Consider the following 27,940-nt stretch of genomic DNA (forward strand, 5'->3'; position numbering starts at 1 on the left):
GTAGAGAGAGAGGGGACAGAGGATCTGAAGCAGGCTCCATGCTGAAAGCGGAGAGCCTGACACGAGGCTTGAACTCACAAACCGTGAGATCATGACTTGAACCGAAGTCGGACGCTTAACCGACTGAGCCACCCAGGCACCCTGCATATTTCCATTTTTAATGTCTGTTAAGGTTTTTCTTTTCCCCTTTAAGATAAAGCCTCTCTCTGACCTACTTCCCCAAGCTGAAATGGGGAGAAAAGTCCCCATTGATTTTCAGTGTGTAATAATTTTCAATCAGCAGGGACATCCCTCTGTGCTGGGGGAAGGGGTGAAGTGGGTATTTCACAAATTCTCGGAAATGATGTTTGAAAAATTGTGTCTACATTTTTATTCTAGAAAAAAATTCCTATTGTTTTGATAACAGGAATTTGGAATTACAGCCATCGGTGGGTTGGGCGTCTGACTCTGGCTCAGGTCATGATCTTGCAGTTTGTGAGTTCGAGCCCCGTGTCGGGCTGGCTACTGTCAGCACAGAGCCTGCTTTGGATCCCCCCTCTCTCTCTCCCCCTCTCTGCCCCTCCCCTGCTCATGCTTTCTCAAAAATAAGAAACATTAAAAAGAAAAAGATAAAGAAAAAAAAGATTGTGGCAGGCACTTTCGATTTCTCACCTGTTCCCTCCTCCTTCCTTGCTGAAAGAGGCTTGATTTTGTTCCCGTGGCAGCATTCCCAGACAATGAATCATAATTGGTTCAAATGTGACATGACACCCTCTATCTAGCCTCCCTTTGCAGTGAGAAGTGGCCACGTGAGCCAGTTCCGGCTCCAGGGACATACGAAGTCTGCAGGGGACACTGTTGGGTGACTCTGGAAGGCACGTGGCCACCTGTGTGTGCCTCCCGACACCATCGTCCTTCTTGGTTACTGACACTATCTTGGGAGTTTCCAATGCTTCCCTGTGACCTCCTGGTGATAGGTCCACAAGTCCAGGGTGGAAAACCCTGGCTTTTTTTCTCCTGACATTTTTGAGTCGTTGCAAAAGCGAGGTGCCATATAAAATATGACACCCATATAAAATATGACACCCAGGGATTTATTTATACTAAAGTTATTGATAAAGAGCTACAGTTTACCTGAAATTCAAATTTACCTGTGCGTCCTCTAATTTTGTTGTTTTTTTCCCCCTAAATCTGACAACTCGATGTGCAAACCCTAGACTGCCTGCCTTAAACTTCCTTCTTTTGTAAAAATAAATAAATAAATAAATAAATAAATAAAATAAATCCCAATGAGTGTAAGTTACTAGTCCTCGAATAAGATATTGGTTGCATGTGAATCCATTCCTGATGTAATAGGAAGTTATAAAAAGTACCCGCTATTTTTTGTGTGTTCACCATGAGCCAGACACTGTGCTGGTGAGCAGGGGCGTGTCTGTAACTAAGTCACAGAGGTCAGACCTGCCTTCATGGAGCTTCCATGTAGCTGGGGAGATAGCCACTAAATGAGCGGCTGTGTAGGGGGCAGGACAGTTACAATTGGGATGAGTGCTGCGACGGCCAGGTAGGGCGGCTTTGAGAGCGTCTGTGGAGGGAACGATGAGAGAAGTCCTCCATGAAGCAGGATGTCTGCCTCTGTGGAGGGACAGGCTGGTTGGAGGGAAAGGCTGTGGCACTTGCTCCGAGTGTCGGGAACAGCCTGGCTGCCCGCCATGAGGCAGGAAGGGCCCTGGTAAGTTTGAGGGCAGGAGGTCTCAGCACCGAACAGCAATGGACTGAACGATGGGCAATGAGAATAGAGAGGCAGGCACACTGAAGCTAGTTCAGGGAATGCCCTGGGGGCCGTGGGAAGGATTTTGAACATGACCCTTATTCTACGCTACACCCATGCTAAGTACTGTTGATATTCCCCTTTTACAAAGAGGAAATGAAGACTTTGAATAGTGTGATCCAAGTCATATAGCTATTAGGTGGAAGAACTGCCAGGGCTTGTTTTTTTGTTCTTTTTTGTTGTTTTGTGTAGTACGTGTGACCAAAAAAACCCCTTCCCTAATTGCCACTGAGGACAAGCTAGTTAGAAATATAGAAATAATGAGAGCTGATCAAATGAGTTACAGTTAAAGTTAGTGTAACAATACATTTCTATTTGTAAAGACTGAGAGGATTGTGAGCAATCTGTTTGTTAAAAAAACAAGAGGTTGATCAGTATAATACATGATTTAAATTCCAGTATTTAAAGAGACCTCAAAACATTATAGAATTCAGATCTCCTGTCTCTTCCTTGCAATCAAAGGTACTACTTATCATCTAAGTAACTGTAACTGATTTCTGGGACTTCAAACCACTGGTTTGACAAAACCCAAGATAAAACAGAAAATATACCATTTGTAACAAAGTAGCAACACAAGAGACACAGCGACCCAGTGGTTTTACACATATGCAAGGAACAGGAAAAGCAGCCACAGCGACAGAACCCACACAAAAAAGACACTGCAGCAAACTGTTGATGCGCTCAATGTGACTGCTACTCCTGGTAAAGCCTTCATTTGCAGGAAATAGGCATCGGTACTGGATGGTAATGAAGATTATAAAAAAATTAAAAATAGAAAAATATCAGCATGCTTTAGGTAAATCCTTTGTGATCCTTGTATGTGTGTGTATCTCTATACACACATTGCACACATATATACCTACACACACAGAGACACACACAAACATAATGGATTACATCTCTACTGGATTGTGATGTAAACCTTATTTCGTACTTGGTCCTATTTGGAAAAGTTTGATGATCATTGGTCTAGAGGAACTGACTCGTTAGTGAGCTAATGCTGTATCTCTGCACTCCTTGGAGCGAGAACAACTCATCAAGGTACATTCCCGTCCAGTGGCACGGATCCCTATTTACTGTTCCTCACGTGGCGGAAATCATATGTGGTAACACAAACGAACGAACTACAGCTGTCATCATACCAAAGTACATATTGTATCTTCGTGCAGGTTCTTGAATAAAGGCCTTCGAGTTTCCTAATTCATCCCCGAAGGGTTCAGTGCACTCCATCTTTACGTTGTCACGTGCAAACCTTGGGAACAAATACAAGCAGAAGAGAAATGAATAGAGAATTCCAATTTCCATTTTTATTAAATCTTTACACTATCAACAGTAAATCTTAACATTAACGTCACAGGGATTCTGGGACCAGAAATGCTGGTTTTCCACAAAGAACTAAATAGAGGCCAAGTCTCATTCTTTTAATCCTTGATTAAATTTAAGCCTATCTGAAGATATCAGATACCCAATGTCATTTGCAATTGGTATAATAATCATTGGCTTAAAAGAATGAAATAGTTTGAAAATTAGAAGAATATCACAAAGGGTGGCTGGCTGTACTAGAATTATTGTTTTGGAATGTTATCCTTGATTTGGGAAAAGTGTATTGGTACCTTTAATCTTTTTTCATAAACCAAGGAAGCGTATGTGAGCCTGACTTTGGGACTTTGGCTTGAAACTCAATGATAAACCTGTTGTATTTGTGCTACATAGTTTGTGTTGGAAAAACACACATTTTTTGGTGTAGTCATCTCTGAAGTATGTAAATATAAAAATGATTACAGTCTTTGACCAAGAAAGTGCTACTTCCAAAAAATTTTAATTGTTTTTAATGTTTATTTTTGAAAGAGAGACAGAGACAGAGCATGAACGGGGGAGAGGCAGAGAGAGAGGGAGACACAGAATCCGAAGCAGGCTCCAGGCTCTGAGCTGCCAGCACAGAGTCTGACACAGGACTTGAACTCCCGAACCATGAGAACATGACCTGAGCTGAAGTCGGACGCTTAACTGACTGAGCCACCCAGATGCCCCTGAAAAATTTTAATATAATTCAAGAAGAAAAAAACAAGTCATATAGGCAGATATTTTTATAGCACATTATTTGCTAATGTGAAAAACTTACGATGGCACTAAATGTCCAGCAATTGTGAAATGGGTCATTAATCCTATGATAATGTGGACTACTGTATTAGATAATTATACTACTATTACCTTTAATTGGACATATTTTAAATTCAGTGTATAAAAATACCAAAAAGAAAATACACACATTTTATTAAATTTTTATTTTGCAATTTCTTGTTCCTTAGATTTGAAATGTAACATAGGACATCTTTCTTCTCCACTGAGATGTCAAAGCCAAGTCTTATAATGCCCTTTTTTTTTTTTTTTTTTTTTTAGAGAGGGAGAAAGAGCATGTGAGCAGGGGGAGGGGCGGGGGGGCGGAGGGGAGGGAGAGAGAGAGAAGGGGGAGAGAGAGAGAGAGAGAGAGAGAGAGAGAGAGAGAGAGAGAATTTTAAGCAGACTCTACGCCCAGCACGGAGCCTGACTCAGAGCTTGATCTCACAACCCTGAGGTCACGACCTGAGCCAAAATCAAGAGTCAGACACGTAACTGAGCCACCCAAGTACCCCCTTATAATTCACTTTAAAAAAAAGTTTTTTAAGTTTATTTATTTTGAGAGAAAGAGAGAATGAGTGAGCAGGGGAGGGGCAGAGAGAGAGAGAGGGAGAGAGAGAATCCCAGGCAGGCTCTACGCTGTCAGCACAGAGCCCGACATTGGGCTTGAACTCACCAACTGTGAGATCATGATTTGAGCCGAAACCAAGAGTTGGGCCCTTACCTGACTGAGCCACCCCAGGGCCCCTATAACTCACTTTTAATGAGCAAAACAGAACTCAGCCTTGACTCCTTTCACTGGGAGAGCTGTTTAGTTTTGCTCAGTTTCATTTTATAATAAGCTCTATAAAGCTCCTTAAATAGTAAATACTAATGTAAAAACAGAAAAAACCATGGCAAGTAACCATGTAACCATGTAAAGAGACTGATGGGAACAGCAAAAATATTGACTGTGTCCTCATTAAAATGGTAACACTGCTGATTGGTGGGAATTTAAGTGATTTTTTTTTTTACATAAAAACTTTTAAAAAATAATTAATATGCTTTTATAAGGAGATGGAAATACACACTTTCCCCCTTTTTCCTTCCTGCATGTGGGAGCCGATCTCCCGCCAACCTTTTCTAGCTCCTACCCAGTACACGTGGCAGAGTCGGGCTCCTTTGAAAACGTAACAAGTGTGCCAAAAAGAAAACCATCGCCATGAAAATAAACATTCTCAAAAGGACTCTGAACGTTCCGATGGCTAGCCTGCCTTGTCATTGTGAGAATGGGTAACGACTGCATTTTGCCTCAAACACTGAATTTAAATAAGGATTAAATTAGAACTTTATGTTTCTTACTCTCCTGGGTCATTTGTGTCATTAATAATTAAATTCAATCTCTGTTTCCCTCTCGTTATTATTACTTTACCACAATTATGATTTTATGTGCTTAGAGTGGAAATTGAATTCAGCAAGTTTAGGAGATGTTACGCGAGGCCTGCAGAGTAGTGCTTAGAAACACGGGCAAGGCCTCCCTGCCAGCTCAGCCCCTGACTGGGTTAAACCAGGCCACACTGAGGATCCCTCCAGGAGGCTCTGCCAGGGCACTGCGGTTTAAGAACTGGGAAGGGGGGGGTACTATAAATAATACCAGAACTTACTAAGGCAACTGGAAAAAAAAACAAAACAAAACATAGATCTTAAGAGGTAAGAAAAGCTCATCTACTTTGGACTTTATAGCTTTTTTAACATTCTTTATTTTTTCTCCTACTTAACTTTACCCAATATCTAGGACACAAACCAGATAGCCTTAAAAGGCGAAGTTGAATACTCCTTACAAACCTCTAGGACGTAAGCAAGGGAAAAGGTGGGTGCCACACACGTGGACATGTACTTTCTTGTGGGCTTTCAGTGTCCATCAAAACATACCTGTTGTTCTTGGGCCTTGGGACAGATGGCACACGCTGGTGTGTGGTGTGGAACTAGGTGAGGTTTGCCTGAGCTATTTGCTTAAGGCTCCTTTCATCTTTATCAGGAGATGGGCGACAAGGCAACGCCACAGAGTCCGACTTAGTCACTAAGAAATGGAAGTGAGGGGCGCCTGGGTGGCTCAGCTGGTTGGGTGTCTGACTTCAGCTCAGGTCATGATGTCACGGTTCGTGGATTCGAGCCCCGCATCGGGCTCTGTGCTGACAGCTCAGAGCCTGGAGCCTGTTTCGGATTCTTTGTCTCCCTCTCTCTCTGCCCCTCCCCTGCTCATGCTCTTTCTCTCAAAGATGAATAAACGTTTACAAAAAGAAAAAAAAAAAAAGAAAAAAAAAAACAGAAATGGACTTGAGCACTGGCCATTATTAAGAGGATGGAAAGGTATAGGTGTCCAGCAGCTAAAACACCCTGAAGTATCTGACTAGGGCCAGAAAGGGAGCTGATAACCCTCAGAAAGAGGCCCTGGCTCAGGGACTATGATTTATGAAGGCTGAACGCCCCCTTCACCCTACACCTCCTTATAGCCATTCATGTCAGTGCTGAGTTTCCCGGCCTTTCATCCAAGTAACAGATGGCAGAGGTAGTCCGGTATATCTGCCACGGACTGTAAGTTCCACTAGAAGAAACCTTAAAATGCTACTGAAATTTCTTCAAACGGGCTCCTGCCTCCGTGAAGGGCTGAGCCTGAAACCAGGAGTGTGGAGGACCGGTGGGCTGGCTGGCTGGGCTCAGTCCCCTTGTAAGACAGGGATTTACTGAGAACAAAGGAAATCTAATTCTTATTAGAGATGATGACATCTGGGCTAGGGTAGTTAAATGCATGTAATATTCTCCACTGCAGGAGAGACTCATACCTACCTCTCTTGAATGAGCATTTTGCATATATTCACCATGAAAACCCTGTTAGTTCAAACAGTTCGAATATAACAGCAGGTAGGTCTAGAGTTTTGTTCTCCCTGCATGCTTTTTCATCCTTTTGGTTTCTACTGCCTGCTCTGCTTTCCCTTTGGGGAATTTCTCCCCCTAAACAAAAGGCTTTAAGAGAGGCATTCAATTACAAGATGTGCGCATGTTCCAGTCCTAGCCAATCAGAGTATGCCATCTCCCTCGCCAAAGTGATTGGGTTAGCACAAGGCATGTGACCCAAGCAGGACCAATCAAAATCTTCCCTGAGAATTTTTAGCTTGGCTAAAATGTAAAAGTGCTTTTTTTTTTTCATTTCCTTTTTTTTTTTTTTGTTCTTTCATATTGGTTTTTTTTTAATATATGAAATTTATTGTCAAATTGGTTTCCATACAACACCCAGTGCTCATTCCAAAAGGTGCCCTCCTCAGTACCCATCACCCACCCTCCCCACACTCCCACGCCCCATCAGCCCTCAGTTTGTTCTCAGTTTTTACGAGTCTCTTATGCTTTGGCTGTCTCCCACTCTAACCTCTTATTTTTTTTCCTTCCCCTCCCCCTAAAAGTGCTTTTAAAAAAACCATTTAAAATAAAGAATTTTAAACACATGCTAAAACAGTGAGAATCACATATAAACCCCTGGGAACCCAAAACCCAGCTTCAACATTTATCAACTCATGGGAAATCTTGGGAAAGGATTAATGGTCTTTTTCTACTGTTGAGCCTAAGAGGCTGTTCAGCCTAGGAGTATGGTGCTGCCACAGCCATCGTATCTGTCAGTAGAGAGAGTCTGGCTTCAAAATAAACCCAAACAGAACGTGGAATTGTGGCAGAGTCTTGAAGATGACATTTGAACCAGCTTGATCCAGCTGAGCCTGAAGCCACCGCTACCCCTGTACTTTCTTTGTGCTTAAACTAGATAAAGGAAAAGTTTCTGGTACTTGCAAAATGTGTCATCTTATATGAACACCTTAAGGAAACATTCAATAAATATTTTTTAACATCTTGTGTTTACTTTTGAAGTATTTGGGAAAATAAATTCATGGGAAATCTTCTAGAAGAATAAAGGAGACGGGGAATTCTTGACATATTAAAATGAGATCACCAGCATTTTAACTTCACTCTGCTCAAAGGATAATTTCAGTCCCATTGAAACAACATCCATCTACTAAACAATTTAAACGACATAACATAAACATATTTTCACCCTTAAATAAAAAAAACCTTATAAACAAAATAATCAAGTCCCCAAGCCCATTCAGAGTCTCTGATTCTGAATTATCTTCAAAGCAATGAATATTATCATTCAAAGCAATGAATGATATAATCACTCCTATATTAGCATTCTGGTAAGCCATTCTTGGGTATAAAATGAACTATTTTCCTGGCTGTTCCTTCACCATCCATAATACTTACACTTTTGCTTTGCTAGTTCTTGTATTAGATCTTCATACACTTCTTTAAAGACGTCCTCTTCAGATTTTGTTCCATCTAGGTAAACTGGGAAGGAGAAAGGAAGGCGGATGGGTTAGTACAGGATTCTTACTCTGGCACTTGACATCTCTTAAGAATACGAATAGGTTTGGGGTGCCTGGATGGCTCAGTCCACGAAGTGTCTGATACTTGGGTTCAGCTCAGGTCATGAGCTCATGGTTTCATGAGTTTGAGGCCGCATCTGGCTCTGCACTGAGTGTGTGGGGCCTGCTTGGGATTCTCTTCATCTCTCTCTCTGTCTCTCTCTCTTTCTTTCTGCCCCTCCCCCACTCACACTGTCACTCTCTCAAAATAAATAAATAAACTTAAAAAAAAAAGAATACGAATAGGTTTAAACAAAGAATGCAGGGCCATAATGTAAAAAGAAATTAATAGTCATTAAAGAGAGAAATAGATTACAGTCAGGAACAACAAGTTAAAAAAAATTTGGTTTCAGAAATGCATACTAGCAGATGTGAAAGTTATTTTTTGAAAAAGCAAGAGTTACGTGGTACTGTGCATGTGGCACTTTAGGAGCACTGCAGAGGTGTCTCCCCAAAAGAATCATTTAAGGGGGTGGTTCTCCAACCTACGTATGCATCAGGCTTGCCTATGAAGCTTCTTGAATCATGCAGGGGTCTGGGCTGTGCCACGTATGTACTGACTCAGAATTCTCCAGGCCCAGGAGATATTTTTACCCAAACTGGCATAGTTAATTTTGAAGAAAAAGTAGAAGCTATGTAGGTTAAAGGAAGGAAAGAACTCTTTAATCAGAAAACTGGAGGTAAGGGGCACCTGGGTGGCTCAGTTGGTTAGGCGTCCGACTTTGGCTCAGGTCGTGATCTCACAGTTCACGAGTTTGAGCTTGGGCTCGGTGCTGACAGCTCAGAGCCTGGAGCCTGCTTCAGATTCTGTGCCTCCCTTTCTCTCTGTCTCTCCCCCGCTCACACTGTCTCTTTCTCTCAAAGATAGATAAACATTAACAAAAACAATTAAAAAAAAAAAACTGGAGGTAAGAGATAAACTTGTCTGTTAAGAAAAGGATGCACAGTTTGGAAGGGCTAGAAGCTGGGAGGTCGGAACACTGCAGGGATGAGATTTTAGAGCAAGGCTGTCTGTGCCTTAGTCTTTAGGGGCCCTGAAGTATGTTTGGATTTTATACCAGAAAGCTGGAGACTCTGAAGGTATTTCAGCAAAGGGGGTGGGGGGCATGGTTAGAGTGGCATTTGAGATGGAGAGGGAGAGTGCCGCTCCGTATCTATTTTGTCACCCTGTTCTACTGAGCACACGCGTCCAACATCACACCCTCTGCATCCACCCTCACATAGCCAGGGGAATCGCACTAAAACAAGAATTTGATATCAACTATATCCTTGTTTAAAATTGTTTTTTCAGTTTGCTCATTTTGAGAGCGAGTGCACGAGCAGGGGAGGGGGAAGAGAGAGGAGAGAGAGAATCCGAAGCAGGCTCCGTGCCGTCAGCGCAGAGCCCCATGCGGGGCTTGAACCCACAAACCGTGAGATCGTGACCTGAGCTGAAGTCAAGAACAAGACACTGAGTCACCCAGGTGCCCCTACCATGTCTTTGTTTAAAACCTCTCTGTACAGGGCTTCCCACTTCTCCCAGGAAAATGCCCCAAGTCCTTAACTGGCCTGGTAGAGTTTAGATCTTCCCTGTGTCTCCAGTATCACCTCTCTCTCAGTTTTCTCTACCAAAAATACACCAACCTTCTTTCAGGTGCTACTCGCTCCTTTGTGTCCCTGGTCTTTTCGGGTACTCTCTGGAGTGATCTTCTGTCTACCGACCTATCCCCCTTTGTCCATTTAAACCCTTTAGAGTGTGTTTTAAGAGGCTTCTTCAAGGAAGCCTTCCCAGATTGCTGGGCCTTGGGCCGTCCCCCTGGAACTTGGTGGCACAGCACTTGGCATAGCTAGAGAGGACACGCTCGTGCAGCCAGGATCTTTAACGGCTGTTTCCTGGACAGAATGTTGGCTCTTACAAGTGGGGGCAGGTTTTGTCTTACTTCCCTTGACATCAGCAGGACACTGCCTTACACACAGAAGACATTCACTCAATATGAGTTTCATGAATGACCACCTAGAAGCTGATAGGCTTTGACGAGAGTTGAAGACCGAGAAACAGAAACCAGTAGCGCCTACTGTGGAAGCAGAGGAGCCCAGAGTGTTGTGGCTTAGAAGGATCCTTTATTATGTAATCCACGAGAAAAAACCTCCTAACGTCCTTGCTCTTGTGGACTTAAAGGCAAAGACAAGTAAATGCCCTCTGTAGAGGGAGAAAAGGCGCTTACCAATCTCCCACGTGATCTTCTCCATTTCTCGTCTGTGCTTTAGATACATGGGCCACACGTGGCCATCAAAATACCCTGGGGTGTCTGGAGGCTCGTAGACTCTCGTACTATCAAAACACACAGGAAACTTTATACTGATGGAAACACACAATTGATAAACTAACAGTGGTCAGGATAATGGGAAAATCACTGAGACTTAATCTAAACAGGATTAAGAGCATACATACATTTTAGATTCAGTGCTACTTACAAAGACAATAAAATGGATTTACTTTCCGGGTTCCAAAAACATTATTTTTGTAATTCGCTACCATTCATAATTATTTGCCTATGCTTCAGTGCTTTATAAAAAAATCAAGGGCAAATATCAACATAAATAATGACAGAGGAACTGATATGTTGGATTAAGCTTTCAACTAACTGGTGTGCTTTGTGGCTATAGCAGAACAATGGTTCACAAATTTAAAATTATAATCAACATGGGACTGGCTCACTTGAAGATTTAGGACAGAGAAGTCAAATGGTTTGTCGAAAGGCCTTTTCTTGGAACAGTAATTTGCAGGGTGCCTGGGTAGCTCAGTCAGTTAAACGTCCGACTCTTGATTTCAGTTCAGGTCATGATCCCATGGTTGTGGGACTGAGCCCCACATGGGATTCTGCACTGACAGCTCGGAGCCTGCTTGGGATTCTCTCTCTCTCTCTCTCTCTCTCTCTCTCTCTCTCTCTGTCTCCTCTTCCGATGCCCACGCCCTCTCTGTCTAAATAAATAAATAAATAAATAAATAAATAAATGTATGTTAGAAAAATAATTTGCATTAGTCCAGGTGGATGAGCATTTATGTAACAAGGTTTTGCTCTTTATGTAGAAGAGATGAGGCATTGTTGACATATACACTGCTCAATAATGTTCTTTCCTTGTTTTTCCTACAATTTTGTCTTTTAAAAAATTAAAAAAATGTTTTTGCTTAAAAAATTTTATTTTTTGTTGAAGTACAGTTGACACACACTAGTTTCAGGTGTGCAACACAGGGATTCAACGTGCCTATATGTGACTCCATGGTCACCATGAGTTAGCTGCCATCTGTCACCATACACGCTGTTCTAAATACGACCAACTCTATTCCCTACGCTGTACTTTTCATCCCCATGCATATTTTGTCTTTGGAATTCCAATCCACAAAGGTGATACCAAAACTCACCTCCTCCTCCTCTTACATTCTTCATACGGAATGGTCAGAAAGTAGCTTCTGTTCCATAGTGTGTCGAGGGGCCTAAAATAACAGCATATTTAGTTCGCAAGGTTTCCCTTCCCCCACCCCCCCACCATTCACTAAAGGTCAGTATAAGGTTGAGGATGCTTACTTATAATTAAAGAGAAGGAAGCCTTCGACGATCAATATGGGAATTTCCTCGGCACTTCCAGAGTCTGTTGATGCCAGGGACTGTCCTTGGCTTTCCATCCAGCAGGAAATGGTGGACATCATTTTCTCCATATTGAGCGCTTCAAGAACTTCAAGTAAATGTACAAAAATACATGAAATGAATACAACAAAAGTTTTATGATGTGGCTTTGTATGATGAGTATGTCTAGGGCTCTATAAATACATAAAATAATACTATTTCATTTACCTTTCAAAGTAGCTAATAAATATTTTAGACAAATTTAAACTCTATTATTGACAAAGTGATATGTTTGAAATATTTAAAACAAATTTTTTAAATATTTATTTTTGAGAGAGAGAGAGAGAGAGAGAGAGAGAGAGAGTGAGCGAGTGCAAGCAGGGGAGGGGCAGAGGGAGAGGGAGACACAGAATCTGAAGCAGACTCCAGGCTCTGAGCTGTCAGTACACAGCCCGGTGCGGGGCTCGAACCAATGAACCTGGAGATCATGACCTGAGCCAAAGTCAGACGCTCAACCGACTGAGCCACCCTGGTACCCCGAAACATTTTTAATATGTGAAATTTCAAATATACACAAAATGAATTCCCATGGCCCCATTACCAGCTTCGACAATCATAAACTCATGGCTAATCTTGCTTTATTTATAATGCCTGTTCCCCCTGTGACTACATAAAAGTTTAATATTTTTGATAACAAAGTATCTATAAATTAGTTTGAAAGATAAATGATATGCTGGGGAAAATGCCTGCAATGTATTTCACAACATCTTTAATATATAAAGGGTTCTCATAGGCAAATAAGAGAAAAATCATTAAAAATTTTATAAAGGGACATGAATATGTCCTTTTCAAACTCTAAACTGCGTATACTTTTTGAGCTTACAATTATAATTCTGCAAAAGTATTCTACAACACTGATTCTCAAAGTATAGTACGTAGACCAACAGCATTGGTATCACTTGGGAATTTACCAGAATTGTAATTTCTGAGCCCTACTCTGGAACTACTGAATTGAGCCATCTGGACTTAGGTTTTTTAGTGGAAGGTTTTAAAATTATCGATTAATTTATTTAATAGACATAGGACTCTTAGGATTTTCTCTTCTGTTATTAGCCTTGGTAACTCGCATTTTCCTAGGAAATTGTCAATTTCATTAAAGTTTTCTAATTTAGTTACACAGAACGTCCATAATATGCTCTTATCTTTTTAATGTCTGTAGGCTCTGTAGTGATACTACCTTTGTTGTTTTTGATATTTGTAATTTGTGCCTTCTCTTTTCTTTTTGATCTGTCTTGTCTAATCTGCTTAGGGATCAGATTCTTGAATTTGTAGGTTTATGTCTTATGCCAAATTTATGATGTTTTACTTCTTTAGCTTCTTTAGCACCACACTCTTTCTCTTTTCCTTCTGAGACTCCAATGATATGAATGTTAGAGCTTTTGTTATTGTCCCATATTTCTGTTAATTTCTTTTCAGTCCATTTTCTCTCTGTTGTTCAGATAAGAGTAATTTCTACTGTTCTGTCCTTAAATTCAGATTCTTTCCCCTGTCATATTTATTCTGCTCTTGAGCCCATTTGGTGAGTTTTAAAATTTCAGTTTACTGTATGTTGTCAATTTAAAAATTCCTATTTGATTTTTACCTCTTCTATTTCTTTACTGAGGCTGTCACACTTCTCACTTGATTCAAGAATGTTCACAGTTGCTAGCTGAAGCCTTTTTATGAATGCTGCTTTAAAATCCTTGTTAGATAATTCCAGCATCTGTGTAATCATGGAGTGGTTGTTGATTTCTTTTGTCATTCAAGTTGAGAGTTGCTTGGTTCTTGATGTAACGAATGAATTTCAGTCTCGTCCTGGAAGGTTAGGGTATTATGTTGTGAGGCTCTGGATCCTATGTGATCTTTTTTTTTTTAGTAGGTAGTTACCCTGTTTAGGTGTGGTATGCAGGTTCAGGTGGGGATGGGTGGTCATCCCCCTGCTAAACCTCACCAACATGGAGTGGGGGCAGCCACGAGGGGAGACGCGGGTGTAGCTTCATTGTCGCTCGGTGAGGACAGACGTTCAGCTCTCAACTGCATCCTCCTGACAGTAGCTGACGCTCCTCGGGTGGGGACAGTGGAGTCTCACCACCTCCACCACCACCTCCCACCGCGTCATCCTGTCTCTGCTGTAGGTGGCTGTGGGAATCCAGCTCTCTGGCTCCAGTGATAGGACCCCGGTGGGGTCCTTGCCTTGCTGGTGCCGGATGGGTCCAGAAGTCTTGCTCGCTAGTCCCTGCTGACACCGTGAGGGAATGACGGTTTTTCCCTCTGTGTTTAGCTACAATAGGGTGGATATTATCAAAATGATACTCGATTTGAGTAGGCCATCCTTTTCCCGGTCCTTTGACTAGAGGGAACAGGTTTCTTGGGGCTTTTTTTGTCTGTACCTATTGATGATTCCATGTTTCACACCCTTCCAGTACCCCTTCCTGGATATATGACAGGTAAAAAGAAAACCCACAGAATCACAGTCATGCCCTTCCTCAAGTCCTGAAGGCCCTAGGCGTTTGGCTCCCTTCTTTTCATCTTCGAGTCTTCCTTTGTTTGTCATGTTCCATCGAGGATTTTCAATTATAAGGGGGAGGAAGAGCAAGGAATGGGGCCAATCCAACTTAGCTGCAACCAGAAATACCATTAGTTTTAATATATTTTCATTACTGTTCAGTTAAAAGGATCTTCTGATTTTCACTGCGATTTATTCTTGGGCCCACGGGATACACAGAAGTGCTTTGCTTCAGATGAAATGTGATGACGTCTGGAATTTACTTCAAAAAATATAGAAGGAGAAGGTAAGGGTACAGATGAAATATAAATTGGTCAAGAGTGCATCATTTAGAAGTTGAATCCAGGAGAGTTCATTATACTTTTCTGCCAACTTTTGCATATGCTTAAATTTTTCCAGAATGAAAGGATACTGATTAATTTCTAAACGCTGGGAGTTTTCTGCTTACTCTTTTGTTACTGATTTCTAATTCAGTTCTCTGTGATTAGAAGATACCTCTATATTACTTCAAGTTACTGAAATGTACTAGGAATTGCTCCATGCCCTTGCATACGCTCTCTATTTTAATTAATGTGCCCTGTATTCTTAAGAAAATCAAAATGTGTATTTTGCTGTGATTGGCTACGTGCTCCATATATGCTAGTTCAGTTAAATTTGTTAATTGTGTGCTTCAAATCCGTTATACCCTTACAGTTTTTGTCTGCTTTTCCCACTAGTTACTGAAGAAGTTGTATTAAAAATCTCCCACAATTGGGGTGCATGGGTGGCTCAGTTGGTTAAGGTCTGACGTTGGCTCAGGTCATGATCTCACGGTTGGTGGGTTCAAGCCCTGCATCCGGCTCTGTGCTGACAGCCCAGAGCCTGGAGCCTGCTTCAGATTCTGTGTCTCCCTTTCTCTCTCTGCCCCTCCCCCACTCACACACACACTCTCTCTCTCTCAAAATTAAATAAACTTTAAAAAAAAATTTTTAAAATCTCACAATAATTATAGATTTATGTATTTCCCCATTTAGTTTTGTCAGTTTTTGCTTAACATATTTTGAAGTTATGTTATGAGGTGCATACAAATTTTGGATTGTTTATCTTCCTGTTGAATTAACTTATTTATCTCTTTGTTTTTAGTAAGATATTAGTAACAGTATCTCTAGTGACACTCTTTGTGTTTACTTTGTCTGATATTAGTAGTTATACCAGATTTCTTTCAGTAGGCATTATTATTCACATGGCATTATCTTTTTCTAGCCTTGTCTACTTTTCTTTGTCTTAATATTTAAATATATCTCTTGTAAGGAGCTTTTTTGATTTTTCTTTCAATCCAGCTTGACAATCTTTGTTGTATTTTAGTTCAATTAATTTAATGTAGCTACCAATATATTTGGCTTAAATCTATCATCTTACTCTCATTTTCTACTTTTCCATATCTTTTGACTTCTTTTAAGTTCTCTGTTTTTTACCTCTTCTGACTTATTTTGTATGTATCAACTACATTTTATTTTTTTTTAATTTTTTTTTTTTTAACATTTATTTATTTTTGAGACAGAGAGAGACAGAGCATGAACGGGGGAGGGGCAGAGAGAGAGGGAGACACAGAATCGGAAGCAGGCTCCAGGCTCCGAGCCGTCAGCCCAGAGCCCGACGCGGTGCTCGAACTCGCGGACCGCGAGATCGTGACCTGAGCTGAAGTCGGACGCTTAACCGACTGAGCCACCCAGGCGCCCCTGTATCAACTACATTTTAATGATTCTATCTATTTATAAACTTGATAGCTTTGTGTCTTTAAATTAGCCTTTTGGTGGTTATCATAAAGATTTCAACATTACCTTGATTTACTTTAAATTTGTGTACTTGCCTAAAAATTTCAGATTTTCCTTAAGATAGACTCCTGGAAGTGGGACACTTGACACACGGCATGAATATATTAAGGGCTTTGGGACACGCGTTCAGTCTCCCTTCCAGAAAGCTTATGTCAGTTGATATTTCCATTTATGAAAGTTTTTGTTTTATGAAGCCTGTGCCATCACTAGATAATTATTTCTTTACAAATCTGTTCACTCTGGGGCACCTGGGTGGCTCAGTCAGTTAAGGATCTGACTCTTGGTTTTGGCTCGGGTCATGATCTCGGGGTTTGTGATATTGAGCCCCACGATGGGCTCCATGTTGAGAGCGTGGAGCCTGCTTGGGATTCTCTCTCCCCCTTCCTCTCTGCCCCTGTCCTGCTCATGTGCACGTGTGTGGACACGGGCTCTTCTCTCTTAAAATAAACACTGAAAAAAAATCTGCTTGCAAGATAAGTGGGAAAAAATCATTTACAACTCTTTGGCTACTTCTGAGGTTGACTTTTTATTGTATATTTATTAATCGAATAACCTTTTGCTTTTGTAAAAAGCTTATTTATATCCTTGGACATTTTTCAATTAGAATATTAGTGTTTTTCTTATCAGTTTATAAGAACTCATTCGCATTAGAAATAATTCTTTGTCCGTTGTTGAAAATGGTTTTTCCTTGTTTAACTCTTACTTTTTAATAATCTTCCTTACAAACCTTCGGTGCGGGGGGGGGGGGGGGGGGGGAATGAAAAAAAATATCCTGGCTACAGTTCAAGACACAAGAACAGGCAGCGAGTCAAGGATTTTGCTTCTCTTAAAACTATCATGTGTCTGTAAGAACTGATTACACAACATTTTTCCTCTAAGGTCGTCAAAGTTAAAAATAAAGAACACAGTTTATGGGTCTTTAAGAGAGTTGTTTCTGCTGCCAGCTTGCATAAACACTCAGTGATCATCTTGTTAGTTATCAAAGTTGATAAGACCATTAAATATAGTTTATTAGCATGACATTCTCTAGAGGAAAATAAATATTTTCTGACTTTATAATCCTTTGGCTTCAAAACAGTATTAGATTGGGCAAGGGAGCGAGGTGAATCCATCTAAAAAATATTCACTAACCTTTATGAGCAGTGGAAAGAAGAAACCAGCTGTCCGGTGCACCTTGGTCACTGGGAGGGAAGCCCACAAGATGAGCCTGGACTTTGTTCCAGACAAGACTGCAGGGAGGGGGTGAGAGTAGAGCTATGTGTGCCCCCCCGGCAGGGATGAATATAGTACCAGCAAACATACCTTGTTCTAGCTTTAGAAAAAAAAAATCTATTGTTCCAATGTTTTCAGTTTTAAATATAAAACTGGGGAAAAAGGGTTTCATTTATTTATTTATTATTCAAAAAAATTTTTTTAATGTTTATTTATTTTTGAGAGACAGAGATAGAGCATGAGTCGGGGAGGGGCAGAGAGAGAGAGGGAGACACAGAATCCGAAGCAGGCTCCAGGCTCCGAGCTGTCAGCACAGAGCCTGATGCGGGGCTTGAACTCACGAACCACGAGACCATGACCTGAGCCGAAGTCAGACACTTCACCAGCTGAGCCACCCAGGTGCCCTGGGTTTCATTTATTTAAATAGTTGGACATAAATCAGAAATCTTTACAAAAGCATGTGTAGAGTATAGCAGTGTGCTTGAGCACGTTTCGAGACTGTCTTCACAGACAGAGGTTTGAAACAGAAAATGAACATTTGTGCATGTTTCACAAACTCATCTACTTACCGTCATACTGCAGAAATCCATTTGCGTCTGTCTCTATCTCAGACTCTGGCTGAAAAAATAACGAAGCACCCATCAAAACTGTGCAGTGCAGAAATAATACAATTATAGAATGAAGAGGCGATAAACTTTTAGTAAACGCTTTGCATGAGGAGGATAAATAAAATCAGAGCCGCAACAATAAGTAATGCCATCTAGTGGATCAGTGACATTACTGCATGGAACCTGCCTTCACTACAAAAGCTGTATCGTTCAGCAAAGGCTTTCTGGACGTAATTTAATCAACCGGCTACTAGGATTTTGTTGTGTTAAATGAATTACCTGAGAAGTTTTAGATACCTTAAAGAAATCATCCTGAGATACAATACTGCAGTTTGGGAGGTGTTTCTGCAAATTCTTAGCCAGTGTTGTCTTCCCGCCATTTGTCACACTGAACAAAAAAAAAAGGAAAAGAAAAAAAAATCAAAAATACCAAGAAGGAAGATGCATTTAATATAAACCATCTTAAAGTGATCTTTAAAAAAAAAGGATATTTAAAACAATACGTATGGGATGCCTGGCTGGCTCAGTTGTAAGAGCATGTGACTCTTGACCCTGGGGTCATGAGTTCGAGACCCACACTGGGTGTAGAGATTACTTAATAAATAATTTAAAAAATAAATAAGGTAAAATAAAAAAACATGCAATGTCTAAAAGAAATTATTGGGGCACCTGGGTGACTCAGTTGGTTGGGCATCGGACTTCAGCTGAGGACATGATCTCACGGTCTATGAGTTCAAGCCCCACATCGGGCTTTGTGCTGACAGCTCAGAGCCTGGAGCCTGCTTTGGATGCTGTGTCTCCCTCTCTCTCTGCCCTTCCCCTGCTCACACTCTGTCTGTCTCTCTCTCTCTCAAAAATAAATAAACATAAATGAGAAATTATTTCTTTCATAGATATGTTGGCAAAACCATAGCCCTAAGTAGATCTACCATAATAAATGATAAGAAATATACTGGAAAGGATGGAGGAGAAAGGAAACTAAATACTGGGCAAGTGAACTGGGTAATACTAAGGCTTAAAAATATAGCTACTATGTGGGAAGCAAAAGAATGTTCTGTGTGTACTGAAACATTCACAGGGTTCATATGCAAAACCATAGAATATGAGCAGCACTTTTGGTTCAAGTGTATAAAATTGCAGGTGGGTCTGGGGCGCCTGGGTGGCGCAGTCGGTTAAGCGTCCGACTTCAGCCAGGTCACGATCTCGCGGTCCGTGAGTTCGAGCCCCGCGTCAGGCTCTGGGCTGACGGCTCGGAGCCTGGAGCCTGTTTCCGATTCTGTGTCTCCCTCTCTCTCTGCCCCTCCCCCGTTCATGCTCTGTCTCTCTCTGTCCCAAAAATAAATAAAAAACGTTGAAAAAAAAATTAAAAAAAAATTGCAGGCGGGTCATTGTGATTTTGTTTCCATGTATTGTAGAGAAAAATGGAGGATGGGCTTATTACAAGCACTTAGCACACAACCACAGCTCTGCTGTGCTGCCTCCTTTCTCCTTAACCTCTCTCCGCTTTGGGGAGGGGTGGGAGAACCCATCGAAGCGTATCACATGCAGTCATCAAGGCTGGACTGTGACATCAAGGAGAATGGGGACCCTGACTAACTGCTCCGTGTGTCTACTCTTCAGCATCTAATGCCACACACAGCGCTTCTCTAGTCATTTGGTCAGAGCTTTTCTCAACCTGGGGCTGACGTTTCTGAGGGTCTGTGGACAGACTCATAGACTGTGAACTTGAATGGGAAAGAGATTACATCTTTATTCTTACTATATTCTAACAGAACTTTAGCTTCCCCTTTAATTATGAATATAAGTAACAAACATCAGTAGTCTTCACAGTACCTGTGACTTTGTCACCAATAGAAATCATAGATATTTTCATATTATGGTACAGTTGGGGCAGATATCTTGAAGCCTCATCGACAGTCATCATTATTTCAAATTTATGGCAGTTTTCAGACCTACCGCTGGATACTGTTATCTAATAAGTTAGTAAAGAAATGTATATATCACAATGCTACAATTTGTTTTGAAAATATTTTTATAACTGTATTTCAGTATAACTGTTTTTTCCTCTGTATTCCTATGTTTTACTTTGTACATTTAAATCCATTCCTCTAGGGGCGCCTGGGTGGCTCAGTAGGTTGAGTGTCTGACTCTGGATAAGGGCTCAGGTCACGATCCTAGAGTCGTGAGATTGAGTCCTGCACGGGCTCCGCGCTGAGTGTAAAGCCTGCTTAAGGCTCTCTCCTTCTCCCCCCTCCCCTCCTGGTATTCTGTCTCTTCTAAAAACAAAACACCAGAGAACAACAACAAACAAAACGTAACGTTACTTGAGGCAGCTCTTTCTGCTCACAGGTCCTGTTCCCATGCTACAGTAAAACCACTTGGTTTCTCGGAAAACAAACAACAAAATATTATATTAAGTCAAGGCTTCATCATACGACCAAATGTCCACACTGCAAAGACTCTCTTTTGTTGTTTAAATGTTCATTTGTTTTTGAGAGAGAGAGAGTGTGTGTGTGTGTGCACGCTCAAGTGAGGAAGGGGCAGAGAGGGGGGGGGGACAGAGGATCCAAAGCAGGCTCTGTGGCGTCAGCGGGACTGAACTCATGAGCCATGAGATCATGACCTGAGCCAAAGTAGGACGCTTCACCAACTGAGCCACCCAGGTGCCCTGATGGTACGAAAAACTCTTAACTGCACATTTATTTGCGAGAACCTGTGCTTAATCCCAGTTGAAAGAGTACAATATATTTAAAATCTAGAAAAGAAACTAACATTAATTCACCAAAATTGTTTATTGGATTTATTCAATATCACCTATATAACATACCTACAAAGTACAAGAAATAGGATTCAAGTTTTTCCAATTAACCTTAGAATACATAATTGGGTAGGATATGGGTGATCTTCTTGAAAAGACGGGAAAGTGGGGTGGGGTGTTACTTTTTGCCTTCAGAAAATACTGGTACAAATTTTTTTTTCCCTTTTAACAAAAAAGGCCAAAATCCATGTTGAGTTTATATAGTCCAGATTCTGAACTTTGGTTTAAAATAGAGAGTAAACAGGGATAACTTTATTATAGTATAAGCAACCTGGTTAGAAAATGTGTCGTATTCTAGACTTATCCCTTTCAGATGATACAGTCAAACCGACAGTAATTAGATCCCTTCTCATTGAGTTAGCTGGAGACAATGAAGAACAGGTACTCCGGTTTTGTAGACTTGGAGGAGAGAGACCAGGCAGAAGGCAGTCCAGGTGAGACAGATGGGAAAGGGAATTTAACAAGAATTTAACAAGTCGGAATTGAACAAGCTCAAGTCTAAGATTTACACTTGGAATCCTGCTCGGGTGACAGCTTAAGACTAACTCTTCCCTTTCAGCATGCTCAGAACCACTAGGCGCCAAGCTCACAACCACCTCACGTGCATTCCAACCTCAGGGCAAGAGTGTCCCGACAGGTGCATGCTTTATCCTAGGATATGGGGAAGGAAAACGACTACCTACTCGGAGCCACTTCCGTCTTTGTTCATAACACCCAAATAAACGCACAAGTCCTGGTCCATTTGTTTTTTTGTTACATAGCCAAGAGACAAGAGGGTTAACTATATTTGGAATATGACAGAGCGCTAAGGAGGAGTTAAAAAGGCTATCTGTAGGTACTTAAACAAGAGGAAATCCATTCTGTAGCAGGTATATATTAATATTTCCATTTTAATTTTTTTTTTAACGTTTTATTTATTTTTGAGACAGAGAGAGACAGAGCATGAACGGGGGAGGGGCAGAGAGAGAGGGAGACACAGAATCGGAAGCAGGCTCCAGGCTCCGAGCCATCAGCCCAGAGCCCGACACAGGGCTCGAACTCACGGACCGTGAGATGGTGACCTGAGCTGAAGTCGGACGCTTAACCGACTGAGCCACCCAGGCGCCCCAATATTTCCATCTTAAAGTTGAGGAACCTAAGGATTGAAAAACCGTATACTCATAAAGCTTGCCCAAGATAACAGCTAGCAAGTAATAGCATACAAAGTCTAACTCCAAGGCCCATGGAGTTATATATATTTTTTTAATTTTATTTTTTAAAATTTACATCCAAATTAGTTAGCATATACTGCAACAATGACTTCAGGAGTAGATTCCTTAGTGCCCCTTACCCATTTAGCCCATCCCCCCTCCCACAACCCCTCCAGTAACCCTCAGTTTGTTCTCCACATTTATGAGTCTCTTCTGTTTTGTCCCCCTCCCTGTTTTTATATTATTTTTGTTTCCCTTCCCTTATGTTCATCTGTTTTGTCTCTTAAAGTCCTCATATGAGTAAAGTCATACGATATTTGTCTTTCTCTGACTAATATCACTTAGCATAATACCCTTCAGTTCTACCCACGTAGTTGTCTATGGATGAATGGATAAAGAAGATGTAGTATATATATACAATGGAGTATTACTCGGCAATCAAAAAGAATGAAATCTTGCCATTTGCAACTACATGGATGGAACTGGAGGGTATTATGCTAAGTGAAATTAGTCAGTTGAAGTTATATTTTTTAACATCACATTTTTTAACATGAAAATCTGATAAAGATTATATACCCCTTCCCCGGAAAAGTGAATATCATCACACATGCATTACATTTCCAGGATCTTGACTGACTCTTGAACCCTTTGGAATCCCCACTATTCCTGGACGTCTTAACGTAATGATTATTTCATAGGGTAGCAAGTGGTAAGTATACAAGAAAGATCCAACACTGAGTCTAGAGGAAGGAAGAAAGGTAGGAGCAGAGGTCGCTGCAGCCGAGTCTGGCAGGTGCTTCGCGGAAGCAGCACTAAAATGAAATGTTGGCACTTGCTGAGGAAGAGAGAGTAAAGAGGAGGCTTTCTTAGGGAGGTGTGGGCAGCACCCAGTGCACGTGGCAAGAAAGCCCGAGGCAGATATTGAGAAGAAGGGAATACGTAGAATGCAAGTTGGACTCGATGCTAGAGTAGACTGGGCAGCTGCCTCCCCAGGTGCACCCCTGCTTCCGAGGCCTGGTGTGGACTGACCCCGCTCTCAACTCCAGGGCAGGGTCCCACTGGCCTCAGCTCATCAAGGCAGGTCCATCCCTTTGGCCACAGTGACTGTGTGCACGGGGTAGAGCTAGTGCCGTCAAAGGGAAAACCGTGACTTACAGGGAGAAAGGCGGGCTAAGAAGAACAAAGTCTCAGGACCTACTGGTCCTTGTGACCAAAACATGGAGCCAAGTCTAGGACGAATCCAAGTGGAGGAAGACACAAAGAGACGGAAAGAAACAAGTCTTTGGGGATACCACAGAGCTCCCGGATCAAACCTCTCCTACAGCCTACCTGTCCCTGAAGCTAATGCATTTCTTTTATTACGTATGGAATGGTCTTCATGCACCAGGATACTCAGATTACATTCTGGGTGACTGATAACCACTGACTATTGTTCACTAAGCGAGAGAATAATTAAAACTTTTTTGCAAGACGATTCAACTGGCAGAGAGGTATGGAGAAAAGGTTAAGGGGGGGAGGGACTGGAATTTGGGAAAGAGGGTCTGAATTAGGATGATGGCAGTGAGCGCAGAAGGGAAGGCATGGACAAGAGAAGCCATGCAGAGAAAAACCGGAACTCTGGTTCTGGTTAGATGGGAGCCAGGCAAGGCAGAGTTCTGCCACTGGATTCATCCCCTTTGACTTCTGATTACTTACCACAGTAATGTAATACAGTAACACAGTGATCTCCCCCAAATCACAAACTTCTAATTTTAATAGTCTCAAGTATTTCATTAATTGGACCATGCACAATGTGAATGTACCCAGAAGAAAGATGAACATAAAACAGTAGCAAAACAAATAATGTCCCTTGCTGTCTTATTTGCATGCACACCTCTGGTACCAGAGAGACTGGGCGACCATATAATTTAGGACACTTTTGAGAGGGAGAGGGGCACACAGCTAATAATTATGCCAGGGCAATAAGGACATAGGATAAAAAAGCATCTGATGTTAACTCCAGAAAAGAAATGGTAAAACAGGCAGATTTTGATTACTGAGGGTCCTGTTTCTCTGTTTGTAAGAGACTCTCTCATCTCCTGCTGCCATTTATAAAACAGCCAGTGGCCTGTTCCTTTCTTCAGGATTCAGGAATCCTGACTCCTCCTTCCCCACCACGTCTACAGGAAAACACCCTTTGGACATCCTGAGTACGTCCACCGGCTGTTTGTAGCAAAATTACTCACCCACTGATTCCCACGACAAATGTTTTCATAATTAGCTTTGAAAATCACGTCTTCGTAAAATTTCCTAAAAAAAAAAAAAAAAAAATTGAACGTGTATCACTTGGATATCTAAAGAAATAAGAGTCCTAAATTAGGAGAGCCAGCTGAGGGGGAAGGATGACCATGACCTCTGGGGAACCCCACCCTGGATTATCCACATTCAGGAGAAGAGCTTCAACTCGTACCAGCTTCTCTGTCAGACTCACAACGGCTGGGGTGTGCTCCAGGCTTATAGGCCAGAGTCTCAGAGACCACACACGACAGAGGTTCATAACTCTGAAACTCAGTTTTAAGATTCAATCACCTGGAGATGACCCGTTTATTTCCCCAGTGGCAGGGAACCCACAGAGCTGGGGGGAAACGTCACTGCTGGCCAGAGGCAAAAGAAAGTGAATTCCCTTTAAGGGTACTATTTCCTCACTCAAAAATCAAAGTCCAGGGCCAGGGTAGACACACTTTTTCAGAAAAGGGCCAGGTAGTAAATATTTGAGCCTTTGGGAGGCAAGAGGCAAACTCAAAGTTATTATGAAGGTACTTCTACAACAAGAGAGAAAACAAGTTTGCATAACGGTTTTTTTTGACGGAAGTCAAAACGTAATAATGGAGTACAGTTTTGCTGTTGTAATACACATCTACTAATGAGAAGAATGGAATTCCTTTCTTACTGGGATAACATCTCTCTTGCTGGATTTCAAAGTTAGCGTTCCTAATCAGAAAACTGACTGCAAATGTTCAAGCCTAGGGCCAGGTTTTAGCCACAGGCCATTGTTTGTTGACCCCTCGTCTAGTGGGTGGAGGGCAGTTTCACACAAGGCCCCCTAAGGTTCAGTAAAGCAGTCCTATGGATATTCTAATGGAGTGTTTTCACCTCTTTACGTGAAAAGGAGGCGCAGCTGCAGGGAATCTCACAATAGTGCTTCCTGAGGGTTGCCTGGACTAATGCTGCTCTTTATTCTGGACTGGTCTGGTGGGGTGATCAGGGAGCTAATCTGGGCCACTGGGGTGAGTGGCCACGGAGCTGGAGACCCCCAGCAGCCCTCCCAATTCCCATCCCTGATCTGTGTCCAAGCGACTTATTTTCTTTCTTCTTTCCAAGCTGCTAAAAAGCACTTTATTACCAAGAGCAAAGAAAGGATGCCCATATGTGCTGGCTTAATTGTGAGGCTCTCATGCATAATAGATGTCATTTTTATTGATGTATTATTAATGGCTGTGAACACTGAGTGGCAAGGGCTCCTGGTCCCCCTGCTTCATGCCACAGCTGTGCATACACATGAGGATATTGGATCAATTACACAGCATGCAAAGAACAAGTGTGGCTGTGGCACTGGAGAGACGCTTGAGGGGATTATTTGGGTGGCAACGAGCAATTCAGAAATAAGGAGTGAGAGTCAAGAACGTACCTGTAAAATTGCTTGGGCTCAGGAGGGAATTCCCACAGTCAAATGCAAGTTTTTATCAAAACAGGAGCCCTTAATTCTATGGTAGTCAGCAGTCTCAGACTGCCCAAGACTGTTTGGGTAAATGTTGGCTACAATTTAGTAGCACCGATCACGTGACCATGTGTTGAGAGGGGTGGGGAACTTCGAGAAGCCAAAGCAAGACAGGTGCTGGGGTGAGGGTGGGCCCAGCAATACCAGAAGTCATTTATTTCAAAAACCGCACTGGATGCACAGGGCAGCACCAAGGTGAACTCCAAGTGCAGGGCTGGAACCGTCCGCCTCCACACTTTGTGTTATTACACTGCCTGCTGCCCACTTTGAGAACTATTTTAAAATCACACTTAAAAGCCAGCAATCAAGACTTGCCCCACTCCAAATATATGGAGTAGCAGACCCCATGAGGCGAAAACCGGCTTGATCAACTACAAACTAAATCGCGGGCTGTCCCTGGAGAGACAACCCCTATTTGATCTGGGGCATCTGATTCCCTGGACTATTATACCATCTCCAATTTCGTGAGCTATTTATGTATTTTATTTTCTCAGCACAAAGTTTTCCTCAACAGCAGAGTCATTTACATGGGGGGCGGGGGGGGGGGGAAGAAACTAAAATAGCCCAGAGCAAACCCAAAATGAGTATTTTAATTTCCTCTGATACCTTTTTTACCCTAAGTAAGATAGGATGCTGAATCCTTTTTTCACTACTTGTATGCGCTTATTCCGTGTATTCCACTACTAACCGAGGTACATTTTGGCCTCTAAACTGCAAAACGGTCAGAAGCGGTATGTGCAGAAATCAGCAGATTATAAGGAAGAAAGCAACTCTCGAATACACATAACGAAATGTACCTCTCAGGGCATCTAAAGAACAGTCGGATATTTTGAAACCGGTGACATGTTTCAGGACTTCTCACTTAGTTGTTCTGTTCAGCAGATATTTTGATTATCTTCTCCCACACAACAAGGAAGTCTTTTCCTACTATTGTTTAAACTTTGCTCCCTTTTAGTAAACAGAATTTCCGAATACTCAGCCCAGGCCCCTCTCCCTTGGAATCACTTTTATCTTTCACTAACCCCCAGCAGAAACTTTCAAGCTTCCCTTTACATATGACCCTCCTGTAAAGTTTTTTCTTTTAGGTTTTTTTTTTTTTTTCCCTTCCCTTAAAGATACAACTGATTTTATTACATAGACTGTGCTATTTTGAACTGAACGCACACTTGTATTTCTTGTATGCTCTGGCCCTTGCCTCCCACTGGAGATTCAATCTGCTAGGTGAGGGGTCGGCGAACTTCTGTGAAGTGCAGACAGTCAATGTTTTCGGCTTTGGGGACAGCAGCTCAGCTCTGCTGTGGCGGAGAAGCCAAATGAGCGTGGCTGTGTTCTAGCAAAACTTTATGGACACCGAAATGTGAATTTCTTATAACTTTCACGTGCCACAAAAATCTTCCTTTGATTTCTTTTCAGCCTTTTTAAAATGGTAAAAATCATTCTCAGTTAGCAGGCCGTACAATAATAGGTGGCAGGCGGGTCGTGGGGAGTCCACCACAATACTCGTGGAATAAAAGGCTGTCTCCTCTCGTGGGGATCAAGAGCTGGCCCTGTCCCTGGTGACTTCACAACCCTACCACCTCTTGGTTGTCTCTTACTAAGGATTATTATGGGCCGTTAAAGCACCACGCCACCACGGACACATCCTCCTCGGCAGGCCATCTAGCAGCCCGTTTGGGGTGCTGAAGAGTCCCAACGAGGCTCGAAAGACGCAACCAGGTTCGGGGTCCAGCACAGCCACACATCGGGAAGACCTTCAGGCCTCGGCGACGCTGCGCAGCGCGGCCGGGTCGCGCAGATACTCACCGGCGCCAGTTCGAGTCTTCCCAAGCAAAGCTGCACAGGCGCTGGCCGAATGCGCGCCTGTCGCTGACCCGCCGCAACCCCCAAAGCTCGCTAGCGGAGAGGCCCAATGCCCCTCCTTCCGCGCTCCTACCCGGTAGGAGGCGGCCCAGGTAGCAGCCGCCAACCGAGGGCTCCGTCCCACTCGGGCCGGACGCGGCGCCGGCTCCAGCCCCGGC

At 42.3% G+C, this 27,940-nt stretch overlaps 1 protein-coding gene and 1 non-coding gene across 3 annotated transcripts; both read right to left on the reverse strand.

Moving 5' to 3' along the window:
• Window positions 1-577: 577 nt before the first annotated feature.
• NMRK1 (nicotinamide riboside kinase 1) lies at window positions 578-27,811 on the reverse strand. 2 transcript variants are annotated; one of them, XM_007077502.3, is made up of 9 exons: window positions 27,726-27,811; window positions 24,391-24,454; window positions 18,455-18,545; window positions 18,119-18,167; window positions 11,940-12,087; window positions 11,777-11,848; window positions 10,578-10,684; window positions 8,213-8,296; window positions 578-3,059 (listed from the first exon to the last, which is right to left on the reverse strand). In XM_007077502.3, exons 2-9 carry the CDS (start codon window positions 24,417-24,419, stop codon window positions 3,040-3,042), a joined length of 600 nt encoding a protein of 199 aa, XP_007077564.2. In that variant the 5' UTR covers window positions 24,420-24,454; window positions 27,726-27,811; the 3' UTR covers window positions 578-3,039. The 2 variants fall into 2 exon arrangements, with proteins under 2 accessions (XP_007077564.2, XP_015390921.2); XM_015535435.2 differs by having other exon boundaries at window positions 10,578-10,711.
• Window positions 5,016-5,129, reverse strand: LOC122233339. Its single transcript, XR_006210897.1, has one exon. It is a non-coding gene; the product is annotated as a small nucleolar RNA SNORA12 (small nucleolar RNA).
• Window positions 27,812-27,940: the final 129 nt, after the last annotated feature.

The sequence above is a fragment of the Panthera tigris genome, chromosome D4 (assembly GCF_018350195.1).
Source record: "Panthera tigris isolate Pti1 chromosome D4, P.tigris_Pti1_mat1.1, whole genome shotgun sequence".
NCBI classification, from domain to species: domain Eukaryota; kingdom Metazoa; phylum Chordata; class Mammalia; order Carnivora; family Felidae; genus Panthera; species Panthera tigris.